Source organism: Gymnoscopelus microlampas, assembly GCF_963454915.1.
Source record: "Gymnoscopelus microlampas genome assembly, chromosome: 3".
NCBI classification, from domain to species: domain Eukaryota; kingdom Metazoa; phylum Chordata; class Actinopteri; order Myctophiformes; family Myctophidae; genus Gymnoscopelus; species Gymnoscopelus microlampas.
The window spans coordinates 12,255,552-12,275,551 of NC_139940.1; the positions used below are offsets into that span (position 1 = coordinate 12,255,552).

The 20,000-nt window shown below is 43.2% G+C and overlaps 1 protein-coding gene across 3 annotated transcripts in view; it reads right to left on the reverse strand.

Moving 5' to 3' along the window:
* The window catches only part of erfl3 (Ets2 repressor factor like 3), an 83,765-nt gene that overhangs the window by 23,780 nt on the left and 39,985 nt on the right, over positions 1-20,000 (reverse strand). For 2 of the 3 annotated variants that reach the window (XR_014600454.1, XM_084052561.1), the window contains exon 2: positions 3,313-3,547. Coding sequence is in view for 2 of the 3 variants with exons in the window: in XM_084052561.1 (XP_083908687.1) it covers positions 3,313-3,547 (235 nt within the window). In the remaining variant the exon portion in view is untranslated. The remainder of the gene's footprint in view (positions 1-3,312; positions 3,548-20,000) is intronic. The other variant, XM_084052562.1, reaches the window with a different exon arrangement.

Consider the following 20,000-nt stretch of genomic DNA (forward strand, 5'->3'; position numbering starts at 1 on the left):
GGGCGGAGATGAAAGTCCCTGGTTATTTGCTGTACAATGAGCATTAGTTACAATGATTGTGCACCTTTCTTGTGTGTTACATTGAAGTATTGAGCCGTTTGCAGCTACAGCAGGTAGGTAGGTAGGTAGCCCATCTGGTATGAAACACTGTTGTTGCACAATATCTCATTGTGGAAATGTAAATAATGACAAACGATAAATCGTGCAACGTGTGACACATTGGCCGTGTTGGTTTAGAAAGCTTAATGTGTGTGTGTGTGTCTGTGTCTGTGTGTGTGTGTGTGTGTGTGTGTGTGTGTGTGTGTGTGTGTGTGTGTGTGTGTGTGTGTGTGTGTGTGTGTAGTAAAATCCATGGTGGTCTAACTCTAAACTTCAACTCAGTCCATAACTCCGCAACAACATTGTGTCCCAAATATCTATTGATGGACGCAGCTCAAGCTTAAAATACGCCAAGAGAGAGAAATTAGAAGCGTGTGTGTCAGTCTTTATCCATTTTTAGAGGCGCTGTGTTCTCCATTGCAATGTCTCAACTATTTAGACGGGTCTGGCAGCAATTACCTGCAGCCACCACGATTAGAGTGCAGAGGCCCTGCCAATGTCTGCTTGTGTGCTCTGCCCCACTTAACCCATTAAGACCTGGAACTGTGTCACTTTTTAGATTTGAGCTAAAAAGCATTATTTTACACTTGGGGCTATTCAAAAATAGCAGATATACAAGCTCATAGCGCGGCACCGAGTGCCGCGCTACGAGCTTGTAGATCTGCTATTTTTGAAAAATCGTGAAAATGTGTGCAAGTCTTTGAATATATATATTTTTAAAGCGAACATTTTTAACTCAAATCTTTGCTTCTGGGGGGTCCCTGGAACAACATATTTTGATGGGGGTCCGGGGCCAAATACATATGATTTTGGGGGTCCTTGACATGAAAAAGATTGAGCACCACTGATATAGAAACATACGTTTTTCAGAAAAGTGTTGAGATTTAGGAGACACGTTGAATCGGCTTCAGGTCTCAATGGGTTAATGTGTTTAATCTGTCTGCCAGTGGTGCACGGTGTGTGTGTGTGTGTACGTGTGTGTGTACGTGTGTGTGTGTGTACGTGTGTGTGTGTGTGTGTGTGTGTGTGTGTGTGTGTGTGTGTGTGTGTGTGTGTGTGTGTACGTGTGTGTGCGTGTGTGACTGCACGTGTCAGCCTTGCGTGCGCGTACACTTATGTCTATGATTATGGGTGTGGTGGTGGTGTGTATGTACGTGCAAGTGTAAATATGTGTATGCCTGTGGTAGTGTATGTGTATAGGTATTTCTGTATGCGCGTGTGTGTGTGTGTGTGTGTGTGTGTGTGTGTGTGTGTGTGTGTGTGTGTGTGTGTGTGTGTGTGTGTGTGTGTGTGTGTGTGTGTGTGTGTGTGTGTGTGTGTGCATGCTGAGAGAGTGTCAGTGACAGATCTGGGGTAAGCCAGTGAGCAGTGCCATGACAGTGGCTGAGAGCTGGATTAGAAGTGCAGCCACATAACAGTGAATACTGAAACCAGGGACTCATCCTATGAAACACAACCTTGTTACGACGAGTCCACTCTATAACCACGAAGGGTGTGTGAACTTAAACCAGCGGCGGCGAAGGTGTGTGTGTGTGTGTGTGTGTGTGCGTGTGTGCGCGTGTGTGTGTGTGTCTCTTTTCGAATCAATCTGCACTTCAACCCATTAAGGCCTGAGGTTCCGATTCTACAAAATGTCTTCTAAATCCTAACAGTTTTTTTTTAAACTTCTGTTGCTATGTCAGTGGTTTTCAAACTTTTTAATGTCAAGGACCCCCAAACTTATTATATGTATTTGGCCGCCGACCCCCCATCTCAAAATATTTTGTTCTAGCAAAGATTTGAGTTAAAAATGTTCGCTTTAAAAACAATATATATTCAAAGATTTGCACAAATTTTCACGATTTAAAAAAAATAGCAGATCTACAAGCTCATAGCGCGGCACTCGGTGCCGCGCTACGAGCTTGTAGATCTGCTATTTTTGAATAGCCAAAGTGTAAAATAATGCTTTTTTAGCTCAAATAAAAAAATGACACATATGCTTCTCCAGGTCTTAATAGGTTTTAAATGCATTAAAATCCAATGATAAAAAGGCACAATAAAGTTATCTGTATTGGACAACCTATCTCTCAAGCAAGTTAATTTCATACCATACTAGAAAACTAATGGAATCCAGTGGCTTCCTCAAAAAAAAAATCATACAAACAATGGCCTGCTTCGGAACATGGTTTAAGAATCCCATGAGTCATCATTCATAGTCAACAACAGGCTAAACATGCCAGAGCACCGGCATGGTGCTTTAATATGGGGCTTGGGGGCATCACACCCTGTGGTGAGAGCCTCAGTCTGCCTTTGGAAAAGATTCAACAAGTATCTGGACCTCTATTAATAGCTTATGACAGCATTCTTTTAACAAGAAAGCCTTTTAGTAGATTTTGTTCACAGTGGTGAGTGTGTGCGTGTGTTCGTGTGTGTTCGTGTGTGTGTGTGTGTGTGTGTGTGTGTGTGCGTGTGTGTGTGTGTGTGTGTGTGTGTGTGAGAGAGCCTGTAAAGGGAGTGAACATGCACAGAGCTGAAAAAACGTAAAAGGATACCAAAACTGTAAAAACATTGGTCAAGCTCTTCTTGACCTGATGCTGTGTCTGAGTAAAAGGATGTTATGATGACGATTTACTTTATAAAAGGGGGGACACCATCATCAATCTCTCACGCACACACACATCAATGCACACGCGCATGTACTGTATGCACACGCACACACACCAGGCACAAATACAAATACACAGAAAAAAGCTGAACAATAAAAAAAATATCCAGGGACAATCAAGCTTATATCAATTCCCTACCATACACACAGACCAGATAAATCATATTTTTGTTTCTGGGCATTAAAAGACCTGAGGCGATTCTTAAAAAATGTTTTCTAAATCCTAACAGTTTTTTGAAAAAAATCTATAAAAAAAAAATGTTTCAAGATTTTTCAAAAATAGCAGATCTACAAGCTCATGCGCTATGAGCTTGTATATCTGCTATTTTTGAATAGCCAAAGAAATCTAAAGTGACACAGATGCGTTCCAGGGTAACCAAATATCCTCATTTTTATACGTGCAGTTTTTGGTTATTCAAGAAGTGAATGTGATATTGCTTATTGATGTTTTAGGTGTCTTATAATGCCTTTAGGGATGGGTCTTATTGCAAGACAAGAAAGTAAAAATGCATTCATTCATTCATTCACAGTAATTACAGACAACCTCTTTTAAGGACAGCGTACTGTACCTCAGTGCTCTGCTCAGCTTGTCGTAGTTCATCTGAGGCTTGCATTTCCTGGCTCCCCACAGGCGGGCCACCTCGTCCGGGTCCTTGATGACGAACTCGCCGTAGTCCCCCTGCCAGGCGATGACGTCGTGGTACTCCTCCTTCCGCAGCAGCTCCAGGATGAAGTGCCAGAGCTGGATCTGCCGCGAGCCGGGGCTCGACTCGGGCTTGTAGGCCCAGTCTGGGAAGGCAAACCCTGGGTTGTTAGAAAGATACGGAGATGGATGGATGTCAGTTTGTTCTGTGCGACTACACTAACACTAGTAGTCAAGCTACTACTACTACTACTACCGGTAGTACTTATTTTGTGATTAATTAATTTAAACTGACGTTGAACGTGAATATTATGGGGTGATAAAGTGATTATTTTTAAAACAAGGTAGATTCTTCACCGCGATTTTTCAGTTAGCCGAGCAGCAGAAAAGGACAAAAACAAAAACATATTTTAAAAATATTTTAAAATACATTTTTGTGAACACTGTGTTGTGATTGGCTGAATGCCCTTCCGGTCTAAAGAGGAGATGAAAGCTTCCTGTTCTCAACTTTTACCAGGTGGGATTACAGACTCTATGTAGCATTCGAAGATCGCGGAAGAGATAGTCTGGCTTGAGAGACTACACAGAGACAGACAGACAGACAGACAGACACACACACACACACATCTCAGAGGCAAATATTGTACTTTTACTCCACTACAACTAGTTGATGGCTTTAGTTACTAGTTACTTTTCAGATATAAATGATTACATTATAAAACACACATTAACCACGTTAGCCCTATTTTATACATAGGATATTTGAAAATAGCAGATCTACAAGCTCACAACGCGTCGCATCGCGACACGTTGTGAGCTTGTAGATCGGCTATTTTCAAATATCTTAGTACTTTTGGTACTTTAAGTACATTTTGATGCCAATACTTTTGTACTTTTACTCAAGTAAATTTGGAATTCCGGACTTTTACTTGTAACAGAGTACTTCTACATTGCAGTATTGATACGTTTACTTAAGTAAAGAATTTGAGTACTTTTTCCACCACTGCATACACACAGCGAGACCACATTCTTAGCAATGCTTCAAATGCCACTCTTATCAATTTATATCTTTTATCACAGTGACCAGGGGGTCGAGACCAAAAATGTGTTTAAAGCAACCTCTACTGACTGCAGCTGACCGCCAAATCACCTCTGTTGCCAACAAGACTGTGTGCTAAGAATAACCATACCCATATGCTAGTATGTTGACCAGGGTTATGGTAATTGATTAAGAAAAAAAATAGAAAAAATAAGGCTTGGCGAGCAATGCCGTTTTGCTCCTTAGCCCATTAAGACCTGGAACGCATCTGTGTCATTTTAGATTTCTTTGGCTATTCAAAAATAGCAGATATACAAGCTCATAGCGCGGCACCGAGTGCCGCGCTATGAGCTTGTAGATCTGCTATTTTTGAAAAATCGTGAAAATTACTTTTTTATATTTTTTTCCGAAAAACTGTTAGGATTTAAAAAATGTTTAGAAGCGGCCTCAGGTCTTAATGGGTTAGTGGAAAGTGGACTAGTGAAGGCAGAGACCATGGTGAGACAGGAATGGCAGTTGAAGGCCAAAAAAGACCAAGCCGTCTGCCATACAACAGCAGGGGTCACAGTAACAAGGGTTGGACTCAACAGTGATCCCCCAACCAAACAAATTCCAATTCTACCAACGTGCCACACATGGAGCAGACTATCCCCGCCCGACGCTCACAGCCCACTGTTGGCTTTCTGTATTTCAAGTTTAACCCATTAAGACCTGAGGCCGATCCTAAACATTTTCTAAATCCTAACAGTTTTTCGGAAAAAAATATTAAAAAAATAATTTTCACGATTTTTCAAAAATAGCAGATCTACAAGCTCTATGAGCTTGTATATCTGCTATTTTTGAATAGCCAAAGAAATCTAAAGTGACACAGATGCATTCCAGGTCTAACGCATCTATGCCGTGCTATGAGCGTGTATTTCTTTGCAAATCTTTGGGTCCCTGGAACAAAATATTTTGAGATGGGGGTCCGCGGCCAAATACATATAATTTTGGGGGCCCTCGACGTGAAAAAGGTTTGAGAACCACTGATATTATAGCAACATACCTTTTTCAGAAAATTGCTAGGATTTAGACATTTGTAGAGTCCCAAGAAGCAAAGATTTGAATGACAAATGTTCGCTTTAAAAAAATATATATATATTCAAAGATTTGCACAAATTTTCACGATTTAAAAAAATAGCAGATCTACGAGCTGAGAGTGCCGCCCTATGAGCTTGTATATCTGCTATTTTGGAATAGCCAAAAGGAATCTAAATGTAACACTTTCCCAGTCTTAATGGATATACAAGACGTCATTACGATTAGGAGGAAGCAGCAAGGGGCTATTTGAAGCACGAGTCACTTCTGTTCTATCTACAGCGAGGAGGATTACACAGGTGTCTGTACATGTGATGCTACTGTGTGGGCCCCATGTCCTCTGTCTGCCATCGTGGTCTACATCAGTGGTTCTTAAACTTTTTCATGTCAAGGACCCCCAAAATGATATGTATTTGGCCGCGGACCCCCATCTCAAAATATTTTGTTCCAGGGACCCCCCAGAAGCAAAGATTTGAGTTACAAATGTTCGCTTTAAAAATATATAAATTCAAAGATTTGCACAAACGTTCCAAGATTTTTCAAAAATAGCAGACCTACAAGCTCGTAGCGCGGCACTCGGTGCCGCGCTATGAGCTTGTAGATCTGCTATTTTTGAATAGCCAAAGTATAAAAGGTTAAAGCGGTTAGAATTATTGTAATGCTATATTAACACATTTTTCTGGGTACCCCCTGGAAACCCCCCCAAGGGCCCCTGGGGGTCCCCGGACCCCACTTTGAGAACCAATGGTCTACAGCCCAATCTGGATGGCGCTGGACTGGACAGAGAAGCCCCCGGAGGCAGGAATAGAACGGAGGAGTCTCTTCTCCTCGCTCCTACGTCACAGCTCTCCTTACATGCCTCCTATGGCTTCTCCATCTGTCCTCCTCCGGTTCACCTCAAAGCACTCAAAACTAGGGCTGCAGCAAACCGTTATTTATAGATACTGTAACCGATAAGTATTCTATGAATCCGTGCCGTTCATTTGAACCAGAAAACAACGCTAAAATAAGTCAACAACATTGTAGAATGTCGATAACTGCTCAACACATGTTATATGAACCCTAACATTCTTCCTAATACATTTGTTCATCAGCCATACACAATCTTTTCACTTTGTCGTTTAGACCAGGGGTTTTCAACCAGTGGTCCGGGGACCACCAGTGGTCCTTGAGGGGGTTCCAGGGGGTCCCCAGCTAAATGAATAGTTAGCAACCAAATTGACCCTTATATGTCTGTAACTCTGAGAGTGTACAAATGGAACCAAATGGACCCTAACGGGTCCATTTGGTTCCATTTGTACACTCTCAGAGTTATGAACACTGATGATGGTGGTAGATTGGGACCTCCACGAAATCAAAATGGTTGAGTCCCTGGCATATCTTTTCAAATGGGGGTCCCTGGGCTAATATTTGTCAATTTGGGGGTCCTTGAGGCGAAAAAGGTTGAAAACCACTGGTTTAGACAAATCTCCCATATTGGACTTGTATCCTGGATGCTTTGTTACAAAGTGCCTTGCTAGTTTTCTTGGTACTAATCGCTGCATTAGACTATACTTTCCCCTGCAGATCAGACACACTGGTAGCGGGTAACGCCTACATAAATGCGCAAATCTTTCGGCCGAGAAATGTCGCGAGGACAACTTGAGAGAATATCTGTTTCAGTTAGAACTGAACATTTTAAACATGTATAGAATAATGAATAAACAGTGATTTTGGTAAATTCCAAATATTATCAAAGTATTCCGTGGTACCCCTGGACTGTCGTCACGGCAACCCTGTCCTACACTTACTTAACTTAAATCAGCCTTAAACACGCTCTCTCTCGTGCAATGTCCTGTCTCTCTCCACTCTCGCTATTAAATAAAGTCTAAAAAATACGTAAAGAAATAACAAAAAAAGAACAATAACACAGAACTCAGTCAATGGGACATCAACCCACCACAGTAGCTTAGGAAAAACACACAGGCGTGGACACACACACACACACACACACACACACACACACACACACACACACACACACACACACACACACACACACACACACACACACACACACACACACACACACACACACACACACACACAGACACACACACAGGTCAAACCTGTAATACTGAAAGTCTAGCGGTGCCGTCAGTGGGCCTTGTGTGGAAGAAGAGCGGTGCGTCTACGTAAACGTTTTTTTACCACCACCACCTCTTTCCGTTTCTGCTGTCACTGTTTCCTACACAGATGGAGGTAAACATCATGGCCTGTCCTGTCCTGTCCTGTCTCACTCTCTCCATTCCATCCCCACCTCCACCTCCGTCTGTCTGTCTCTCCTCCCGGTGCCCGACGGAAACACCAGGCGGAAACAGAGCGAGGGTGTAGCTATGCCTATGACGGTGTGTGTGAGTAAGAGCTGATGCAGCAGTGTGTTTGTAAAGACAAAGAATTAAAAAGGCATGATTATTAGCCCTTTAAGGCCGGGAACGTGTCATTTTAAGATGTCTTTGGCTATTGAAAAATAGCAGATATACAACCTTGTAGATTTGCTTCTTTTTTTTTTATTGTGAAAATTTGTGCAAATCTTTGAATACATATATATTTTTGGAAACAACATTTTTAACTCAAATCTTTGCTTCTGGAGGTCCCTGGAACTAAATATTTTACAAATGTTTGCTTTGAAAAATATATATACTCAAAGATTTGCATTGCAGATTTGCAATTTTAGCCACATAAATCTTAAAATGACACAGATGTGTTCCCGGTCTTAATGGATTAAGCCATGTGTCAGCGTGTCAGTGCTGTGCGCGCGTGCGTGTGTGTTTCTCTAAAAGTACCCGTTTGTAATAATTTATGTACAAGTATGTAAGAGCCAAGGAATATTGACTAATGAGTAACCCAGTGCGCGTGTGCGTGTCTTAGCGTACTTGTCCAAATGTAAAAGTTTGCAGATTTTCTGTGCCAGTGTGTGGACAGAATGTAATTAATTAAGCAATGAGTAAGCCAATGTGCCCGAGCGTGCACGGTGCACACACACACACACACGCAGGGGCGTGCACGTGTGTGTCCACCCATGCACACGCATGTGTTCAACAGCACTCAGACAAACTTCATGTGCCAGGGAGCCAATCAACAGAGAATTAACTAATGAGTAAAGCAGTGTGTGTGCACGTGCGCGTGCGTGTGGGGGTGTGTGTGTGTGTGTGTGCATACTTGTGTGTGCATGTTAGCTGACAAACATTCTGTGGACACTTCGTCGTCCAAAAGGATGTGACACATCTGTGCCATAGGGACCGGTCAGCAGGACTGGTTGGTAATACTGAGATAGTCGGACAAAAATAGTGGAATAGCGCAGAGGTTCTCAAAGTGGGGTCCGGGGACCCCCAGGGATCCTTGGGAGGGGTTCCAGGGGGTCCCACGCAAAATGTGTTAATACAGCGTCACACTTTTACCACTTCATTCATGCTTTATACGTTGGCTATTCAAAAATAGCAGATGTACAAGCTTGCAGCGAGGCACGAAGTGACTCGCTGTGAGCTTGTAGATCTGCTATTTTTGAGCATTTTTTGGAAAATCTTGAAACTTTGGAAACAAATCTTCTCTTCTGGGGGTCCCTGGCACAAAACATTTTCAGATAGGGGGTCCGCAGGCCAAATCCATATCAATTTGGGGGTCCTTGACATGAAAACCACTGGAACAGTGATTTATCACACTTGCACAAACTACTGAAATAAATGGAGTTGAAGGGATGTGAGTTTAAGCAGGGTCAGGGAGCCAACTTTCCGTGTCCACCAGCCACTGTGGCTGACAGCTGCCCAGAATTCACTTGAAGTCAGACACTCGCGCTGCTTTACAAACCAAATACAATCCAACGGGACCTGCTGTGACCCATTTCTGGGACCTGCCAACATGGCTGGTTGAAGTGTAGACTTACTCTTTAGGCCACAGACAGTCACAATTTACCAGTATTTGGCTGGCTGGCTGTTAAGTATTCATTTCCCCACCGTGGCTAATTAGCGGTATAGTCGGCAGTAGCGATCCGGGAACGCATCGCTGACTGTCATTTTAGATTTCTTTGGCTATTCAAAAATAGCAGATCTACACGCTCATAGTGCGGCACCGAGTGACAGATCTGCTATTTTAGAAAATTCGTGAAAATGTGTGCAAATCTTTGAACACGTTGTGAGCTTGTAGATCTGCTATTTTTGGCGAATGTTCCCCCCAGAATAGGGATACTGGGGCTCAAGTGGTTAACCGTCAAGTATAAAGTTATTTTCAATCTTTTCAGTCATAATGGAAACAGATATATTTTCTCAAGTTTTCCTCGTGACATGCTGCATTTTGGGGTAAAATATTTACATATTTACGTACCGTAATATGACAAATTTAAGGCGCTACAAAGTAACAATGTAAAAATTATGGGGTGCCATGGATGAAGACTTTATTTACAGGGGTGCCCTGAGCCAAAAATGTTTGATTACCACTATTTTCATGAAAAAAAAACGTGAAAATGTGTGCAAATCTTTGAATGTATATATATATATATATATTTTTTTTTAAGCGAACATTTGTAAAATATCGTGTTCCAGGAACCTCCAGAAGCAAAGATTTGAGTTACAAATGTTCGCTTTAAAAAAAACATATATTCAAAGATTTGCACCAAAGTTTTCAATTTTTTCTAAAATAGCAGATCTACAAGCTCATAGCGCGGCACTCGGTGCCGCGCTATGAGCTTGTATATCTGCTATTTTTGAATATCCCAAAGTATAAAATAACGGTTATAGTTCAAATCTAAAAAATGACACAGATGCGTTCGCGGATTGAGTGGGTTGAACTGTTCAATGAGACAGCACATACACAACAACAACAGTAGAATCAGACATGATGCAGAACTGCATCACAGATCAACTGTTACTTCCTTTAGCTCCTATACTTGGGGCGGATATAACGTGACCTCGACCTCCGTGTGGATCTAAACCGATGCGATGGGATGTACTCCCACAGCATATACATAAATACACCCAGTGTTTGCAAAGCTGTCAAGCCCCTCAGCGACAACAAGAGGAAATGAAGCAGCAAACATCTATAATCAACAGATTACGGACGACGTACTCGGCCCTGTGTCAATGGATTTACTAGATGACAGAGACGGAGAAAGTGAAGGAGCGGAGCACTAGCTAGCCCCAGATAATCTCCGCTACGGTGGAGAGAGAGAGAGAGAGAGCGGGCCCTACCATTTAGCTTCTGTTGCATAACACTTGATATAATGTCAATAGCACATCTGTCACAGTCCCTCAGCACTCACTCAGGTTTGTGCCATGGGCAAGCATCTATGAGGCTGTGTCCATAAATACAATAAAAAGGATGGACATACTTTATTTTATAAGCAATGTGTTTTAACCCATTGAGACCTGAAGCCGATTCTACATGTCTCCTAAATCCCAACAGTTTTCTGAAAAACGTATGTTTCTATATCAGTGGGGCTCAATCTTTTCCATGTCAAGGACCCCCAAAATGATATGTATTTGGCTGCCGACCCCCATTAAAATATGTTGTTACAGGGACCCCCGGAAGCAAAGATTTGAGTGAAAAATGTTCGCTTTAAAAATATATATATACAAAGATTTGCACACATTTTCACGATTTTTCAAAAATAGCAGATCTACAAGCTCGTAGTGCGGCACTCGGTGTCGCGCTATGAGCTTGTAGATCTGCTATTTTTGAATAGCCCAAAGTGTAAAATAATGCTTTTTAGCTCGAATCTAAAAATCACACAGTTCCAGGTCTTAATGGGTTAAATGACATATACACATTCTCTGAGAAAGCAATTGTATTCATGTTTTTCTTAAATCAATGAATTAATTAGGGCCACTTAAAAACACATTGCATACAAAATAAAGTATGTCCATCCATATCCATATAAATATAAATAAAACCTTTTTTCTGTAAAAGGATTCCATTTGACAGGCCAAATCATTATCTTCAGGGATATGGGATCACTTTGGAATAGAATTCCTCTAATGGTGCGTTCACACGGGCAGATTAAAGGATACAAAGATACAAAAATAGATACACAGCATCTTTGTCGCCGTGTTGCTTTGTATCTGTGTTGCTCAACGAGGTCGCTGACGTCATCAAACGTGCGGACATCGGAGCTACAGTTGTAGTTTTGCATCTTTGTATCTGGAAGTTGAACCCAGCTCAACTTGAATTTGTAGCTTTGTGTATCTTTGTCGCTATAGAGCTACAAACGTCAGATGTATCTTTGTATCTTCATGTCACTGGTTTCCATTGAAAATGAAGGTAGCATGTCTTTTTTTATCTGCCCGTGTGAACGCACCATAACTCTCTGAATGAAACTGCTAACCAAAAATGTCCCTTTTCTGTAGTGTGAGGCAGCTTGATGTACAAGTACACCCCCCTGGACAAGAAAGACGCTAGTATGTCACAGGGACTCGCCCCCAATCCAACCCCTGATGCTGAGTGACAAGCAGGGAGGCATTTTGGGCCCCATTTTTCTAGTCTTTGGTATGATCCGGCCGGGGATTGAACCCCGACCATCCCAATCTCAGGGCGGACACTCTTAACATTTCTTACTTAAGTAAAAGTATCAAATACTGCTTTGTAGAAATAGTACCAAAAGCAAAAGTACTAAAATGTTTGAAAATAGCAGATCTACAAGCTCACAACGCGTCGCGATGCGACGCGTTGTGAGCTTGTAGATCGGCTATTTTAAAATAGCCTAGGTATAAAATAGGGCTAAAGTGGTTCATGTATGTTTTATAATATGATAATTTATATCTGAAAAGTAACTAGTAACTAAAGTGTTCCAATAAATGCAGTTGAGTAAAAGTGCAATATTTGCCTCTGCGATGTAGTGGAGTAGAAGTAAAAGTACTGAAAATTGGAAATACCCCAGTAAAGTAAAAAATCCCTCACAATTGTACAGTACTTGAGTGAATGTACTTAGTTACTTTACACCACTGGTTTAGAAGATCACATCACTTTGACGCTGTCGCAGTGGCTTCTCCACACCCTCCACCACGTCCCATTTTGAGCGGAATCGCCAATTGTGTGTGTGCTGTTCTGTTCCGGGCGGCCATGCCTACGTAGGTGTAAGTTGTGTGTGAAGACACACGTGGTGAGAGCCAACAACTCATGCTCTATCACCCCCCCCCCCCCGTCTCTCTCCCCCTCGTCCTGTTAGGCTTCCACTGCTCAAACAAACACTCCTCCTCATTATCAGGCCATGAACACACACATAGATCACTCCCCTAATGATAACATGCCCTCTCCCACTCACTCACACACACACACACTCACTCCCCTGGCATAGGGTCATGCTGCGCTAATCTCCCCACATAAACTTTTGATAGGAGAGTGATTGCATCGAACTGCTCTGTCTGGTGGTGACGACGAGTATCAACGTGGGGCTTGTGATCAGATGCTCTCTTTGCCACACACACACACACACACACACACACACACACACACACACGTTTGTTTTACTATACTTGCGAGGACATCAACATTTTAGGAAGCCGATTTTATGATTGATTTATGATGTTTTTTGGGACATTTTTAACCGCAAGTCTAAAGCCGGAAAATAGCAGATCTACAAGCTCACAACGTGTCGCGCTGCGACACGTTGTGAGCTTGTAGATCGGCTATTTTCCGGTGTTTGACATCGCCGCACAACTAAGTATAAAATAGGGGAAAATCTACAACCCCGACCCCCTAAACCTAACCTCTAAAAGGTCTAATCCTAAACCTAACCCCAACCTGAATCTTTTTCTAATTGTAAACGTATCTCTAAAAATCTTTTTTCAACCATAAAATAACAATTTATCTTGAGAGGACCAAGAAAATGGTCCTCACAACATCTATTTCTCATATTCTACTATTCTTGTGGGGACGTTTGGTCCTCACAAGTATAGGCACACACGCACACGCACACGCACACACACACACACACACACACACACACACACACACACACACACACACACACACACACACACACACACACACACACAACCTTGTGACAAAACAGAGATAAAAACAAATCACAAATTCAGAGGTATGACGCCAGACCTTGTCTCTGTGTGTGTGTGTGTGTGTGTGTGTGTGTGTGTGTGTGTGTGTGTGTGTGTGTGTGTGTGTGTGTGTGTGTGTGTGTGTGTGTGTGTGTGTGTGTGTGTGCGCGCCATGCATACCACTGACTCTGTAATGATCACTTTGACTTTGGCAGGTGCCACAGAGGTCACCAGACACACACGCACACACACACACACACACACACACACACACACACACACACACACACACACACACACACACACACACAAGCATTACATTTCAGGTCATTGAGTGAAATGGATCTGAGGCATGGAGTCAGAGTGCGTCGGGGACGGACTGGCCAGGCTGCTGTTTGAATAAAAGACATGAGACACATGACTCAACGCTACCATCTGTATCCTCAGCAACAGCAGGCCCAGCAATGTAACAAGCAGGGACTGTGTGTGTGTGCGTGTGTGTGTGTGTGTGTGTGTGTGTGTGTGTGTGTGTGTGTGTGTGTGTGTGTGTGTGTGTGTGTGTGTGTGTGTGTGTGTGTGTGTGTATGTGTGTGTGTTTCTGGGGAGTGAGAAACTTGGTCCAACTTCCAGGTTCTGCCTGTCAAACCTCTGCTACATAAAAGAGATGAGTGTGAGCCATGTGCGCTACACACTGCTGCACTGACCCCCCCTCCACTGATCCTGTGTGTGTGTGTGTGTGTGTGTGTGTGTGTGTGTGTGTGTGTGTGTGTGTGTGTGTGTGTGTGTGTGTGTGTGTGTGTGTGTTACAGTGGGGATTATGCTAGAGGAATGCTGTGAGCTGGAGAGTTAGAACAGGTGTCTTTGTCCTTCCATCCTCCCCGAGCTCGCCATGGGCCGAGCTGTCCTGGCACTCACACAAACACACACACACACACACACACACACACACACACACACACACACACACACACACACACACACACACACACACACACACACACACACACACACACACACACACACACACACACACACACACACACACACACACACACACAACGCGCACACACACACACACACACACACACACACACACACACAGTGTGAGAGAGAGAGAGAGAGAGAGAGGGGATCGAAGGGGAGAGAATGAGGAAAATAAGAAAGAAAGAAAGAAAGATGAGAGGGAGGCAGAGAGAAGGATAGAGAGAGAGAAAGAGAGAGGGGAGTCAACAGAGTATAACCTCACTCCCCCCACCCCCCCCACTTAACCTCCATGACCTCAACTCCCTCTCTCTCTCTCTAGCTCCCTCCCTCCTGGGGGAGACACCAGATAGCCATTACAACACACACACACACACACACACACACACACACCGATACACACAAACAAACACACACACACACACACACACACACGCACACACCGATACACACACACACACACACACAGAAGCATCAATAATTTAGTGGACGGTGTGGAGGGTTGAGGGATCGAGGGTGAGTCTAATCTCTGCCGTGGGACGCACGAGTGAGGGAAGTGTGCCAACACTGTATGTGTGTGTGTGTGTGTGTGTGTGTGCGTGTGTGTGTGTGTGTGTGTGTGTGTGTGTGTGCGCGTGCGTGTGTGCGCGTGTGACAAGTGGGGGGCAGGTGGCAGAAAGCGGGAAGATGAAGAAGGGAGGGGTGGGGGTGGCGAGAACGGACAGAAAAAGAAGGAGGGAAAGAGGAGATGGGGGGGTGAGCCTTATGACAAGAGGAGAGGGGCTAGAGTGGGGGGGAGAGAGAGAAAGAAAGAAAGAGAGAGAGGGGGGGTAGAGAGAGAGAGAGAGAGAGAGAGGGGAAGGGTGAGGGTTTAGAGAGAGAAAGAGACAGAGAGGGGGGGGGGGGAACAATGGTTGGAGTGGGACAAGGAGAGAAGGAGACAGAGTGGGGTGGGGAGAGGATAAAGGGTGTGATGAGATCATAGCTCGTCTGCTAGTCTGTTGTCATGCGGGTCAGATTGCCCACCGCCTCCTCTCCCTCCTCTCCCTTGTCTCCATCTTCCTCCCCCTCTTCCTCCCTCCCTCCCTCCCTCGCTGGGAAGTGCGGATGCCTGTTTTCCTCTGTGTGATCTCCGTGGCAGCCCCCACCGGCCCCCCCACACACACACACACACACACACACACACACACAGCCCTGGGGAACACTGCTGCGATCCCTAGCTATGTGAAGACACTCTGAGAGGGGAAACTACATGAAATCACAGATCTATACAGTAGATGGGAGTTGGAGAGAGATTTTGTAGGAGGAAAGAAATGACCGAAAACAGGCCAGAGGACGCGAGTGGACGGAGGGCCCAGAGTCGCTAAACGAATGAATGAGGCAACCGTGGCTTGACCCGAGTTTTGGGCTGAGTTTCATGTTTGACGATTTTCTTTCTCTTCTCAAGAACTTGTGCCTACGCTGCCATTTGAATAAAAGACAATTCATTGGACAGCAAGAATAATAGCAAGCATGTGAAATAATTGTTCTTGATTTGTTCACAGCACAGAAATGTGGCGTCCATCCGACTACGCTGCCAACAAAAGACAATTAATATTACACTCTAGTAAATTGTTGTGATGTTTGTTATGGTCCTCTACTACAATATGACAGGAGATGCCGTCAGTTTTCCCATTTTTAAATATGGCCCTCCAATTGAAAAATATTTGGACACCCCCGCCCTGCCCTTATCCAAAGTGACGTTGACAGAGTCGTGCCATGCCTGGTTGGGACCCAACCAGTGTCCTGGGATCCCCTTGGTCTACACTCACATAGCAACATCCTTGTTGCAGGCAAACATCTGAATGCATCCCTGACTGACCCAGTGTTGCCCAGAGTAGTTCACACTAGTTAATACACAACAGCACCCAGTGTGCACTGTGGAGAGAGGAGGAGAGGACAGGAGCTGACGGAGAAGGTAAGGAAGGCCAGCTAAGACAACACAGACAAGTAAGCAGTGGTGTTGAGTAACTAAGTACATTTACTTAAGTACTGTACTTAAGTACAATTTTGAGGTATTTGTACTTTACTTGAGTATCTCCAATTTCCAATACTTTTACTTCTAATCCACTACATCTCAGAGGCAAATATTGTGCTTTTACTCCACTACAATTATTTGAAAACTTGACTTACTTTTCAAATACAAATTATTATATTATAAAACATACATTAACCACTTCAGCCCTATTTTATACATAGGCTATTTGAAAATAGCAGATCTACAAGCTCACAACGTGTCGCATCGCGATCTATCGCTTGTAGATCTGCTATTTTCAAACATTTAGTACTTTTACTTTAGTTACTTCAAGTACATTTTGATGCCAATACTTTTGTACTTTTACTCAAGTACATTTTTAATTCACACACACACACACACACACACACACACACACACACACACACACACACACACACACACACACACACACACACACACACACACACACACACACACACACACACACACACACACACACACACACACACACACACACACACACACACACACACGACAAGCATCCAGATAAGTGACATCGCCTCAAGCGCAGCAACGAGTATAGGGAGAGAAAACAGAGAAAGACAATGAGGAGGAGGAGGAGAGAAGGATGGAGGGATGAAGAAAGGCTGGGCAGAGGGCACGACAGAGGAAGAAGAGAGAGATTGAAAAGAGGAGGAGAAGGGGGAGAAAAAAAAAGGGTGGGTTGTTGTGTAGAGGAAAAGAAGAACGAGTGGGGCAGGGTAATCAGAGACCATGTGCCTCTGCGTCCCCCAAAGACACTGTGTGTGTGCGCGTGTGTGTGTGTGTGTGTGTGTGTGTGTGTGTGTGTGTGTGTGTGTGTGTGTGTGTGTGTGTGTGTGTGTGTGTGTGTGTGTGTGTGTGTGTGTGTGTGTGTGTGTGTGTGTGTGTGTGTGTGTGTGTGTGTGTGTGTGTGTGTGTGTGTCTGTGTGTGTGTGTGTGTGTGTGTGTGTCTGTCTGTCTGTCTGTGTGGAGTCTTCCCACAAATCCATTAAACATTCATTAGACCAATGCGCTACTGGGAGAGGACTGGGACAGCAGAGAGAGAGAGAGAGAGAGAGTGAGGGGAGACTAGACTAAAGGAGAAACAGGAGAGGGCAATGCATGGGAGAAAATGTGAGACACAGTGAGAGTAGACACTATAGAAGAAAATAGAGAATATAATATGGTGGATTTCATATTTCAATATAATATGCTGGATATCCCCCCTCCACATACACACACACGCGCTCACAAACAAACTTGTTAATCACTTTAAAGGGTAAGACCACTTTGGTAGAGGTTTGGTTTGTGTAGTTACCTTGCCATGATGTAACTCCAAAGGTGGACAAGAAATGAAAAATAATTGCGCCATTAATTAGAAATTGATAATTAAAAATATGCTCCCCATTGACTTACATTGTACACTGAAACGGCTCTCAAAGTCACTCTTTTAGCCCATAAACGAACACAAACTAAGCTGATTCAGACAATATAGAACATCACCAAACCCAGTACTGTTCATTTTTTTAATAAAAATGTCAACTTCCTGATGATTTTACTATTTGAAGATCCGGATCCGCCGATCCAGTCCAGGTTTTCTTTCTAATAAAAATAGCTAAATCAACAGTAAGTTATCATTTTTATTTAAAAAAAAACAGTACTGGGTTTGGTGATGTTCTATATTGTCTGAATCGACTTTGTTTACATGCGTTTACATGCTAAAAAAGCAACTTTGAGAGCTGTTTTACTGTACAATGTAAGTCAATGGGGAGCATATTTTGAATTATCAATTTCTAATCAATGGAGCAATTATTTTTGATTTCTTGTCCACCTTTGGAGTTACATCATGGCAAGGTAACTACACAAGCCAAACCTCTACCAAAGTGGTCTTACCCTTTAAGCCCTATATAATTCTCGTAAAACTTAGCTATTTCTGAAACTTTCTGAAACGTTTTGAAAAATGCAGACTATTTTTGACAATGTAATGACCCAAAAATGCAAGTTATGATTTTGTGCAACTTGTAAAAAAAATGTTTGACTACCTCCAAACAGACATGGCCTCACCCTCGGGAGTGAAAGGGAAAACCTTTTTTCTTTTTTTTAGGTGGATTCAGATTTTAGCCTCTCATACGAACAGGTCAAGGGTTCGAGAGTTTGACTGAAACGCAGCTCAAGAGGAAGATGGAAACGGCTAGATAGTAGATGCAGCGATAGTGGGTGTGGGAACCTGCATGTGGGTTTCACCAGCACCAGGGTGGAATATCAACATCTCCCCCGCCGGCCACAAACGATAGTAAATTCTGACGGGTGGCAAGCAGGTCGAGTTTGTATGAGCTGCACTGAGCGTGAACTTTGACGGGCCAACGTTTGTCAAGTCCCACTCAGTTCAGAAAATGTTGTCAAATTAGCCCTTTAAGACCTGAAGTCGATTCTACATGTCTCCTAAATCCCAACAGATTTTCTGAAAAACGTAAGTTTCTATATCAGTGGTTCTCAAACTTTTTCATGTCAAGGACCCCCAAAATCATATCTATTTGGCCGTGGACCCCCATCAAAATATTTTGTTCCAGAGACCCCCCAGAAGCAAAGATTTGAGTTAAAACTATTCGCTTTAAAAATATATATATCCAAAGATTTTTCAAAAATAGCAGATCTACAAGTTCATAGCGCGGCACTCGGTGCCGCGCTATGAGCTTGTATATCTGCTATTTTTGAATAGCCCAAAGTGTAAAATAATGCTTTTTAGCTCAAATCAAAAAATGACACAGTTCCAGGTCTCAATGGGTTAGGAAAGAAAAATAAATTCACAACAACTTTCTTGAATTGATTGCTGTATAAAAAGGGAAACAGAGGGTTCAAATGTCAATTCATTTACATATCTCAAACAAGCCACTTTCAGAGATCCTATCCATTTCAGAGAATCCTGTCAAATTAGAATACCAGAAGAATTTCCTGATTTCCATCAAGGAATGTAATTAAAATAAAGGCGGATCATCGCTGATATCCAATATAAACTACCTTTGGTGGTCTGATTCAGCTCAGAAAACCACCACACGTTAAACTAAGATGTCTCATTCCTTGAGTTATTTCCTTGTAACCCCAACTTAGCAACATGGTGAACAAAGACGACACCAACATAAGACAGAGAGAGAGACAGACAGACAGACAGAGAGACAGAGAGACAGACAGACAGACAGACAGACAGACAGACAGACAGACAGACAGACAGAGAGAGAGAGAGAGAGAGAGAGAGAAAGAGAGAGAGAGAGAGTGCATTATCAGTATTGCGTTAGAGGACGACATGGTGTGTTTCCATGGGGACAGGAGGGCTGCTGCTGTTGCATTGCGGGGGGGGGGGGGGGGGGGGGTGTTAGTAACTTATTCGTCTACCAGGAGGAAGACTCACTCACTGCAGAAGAAGAAAACACACAACTTCTCTGGACTGATCACACTAT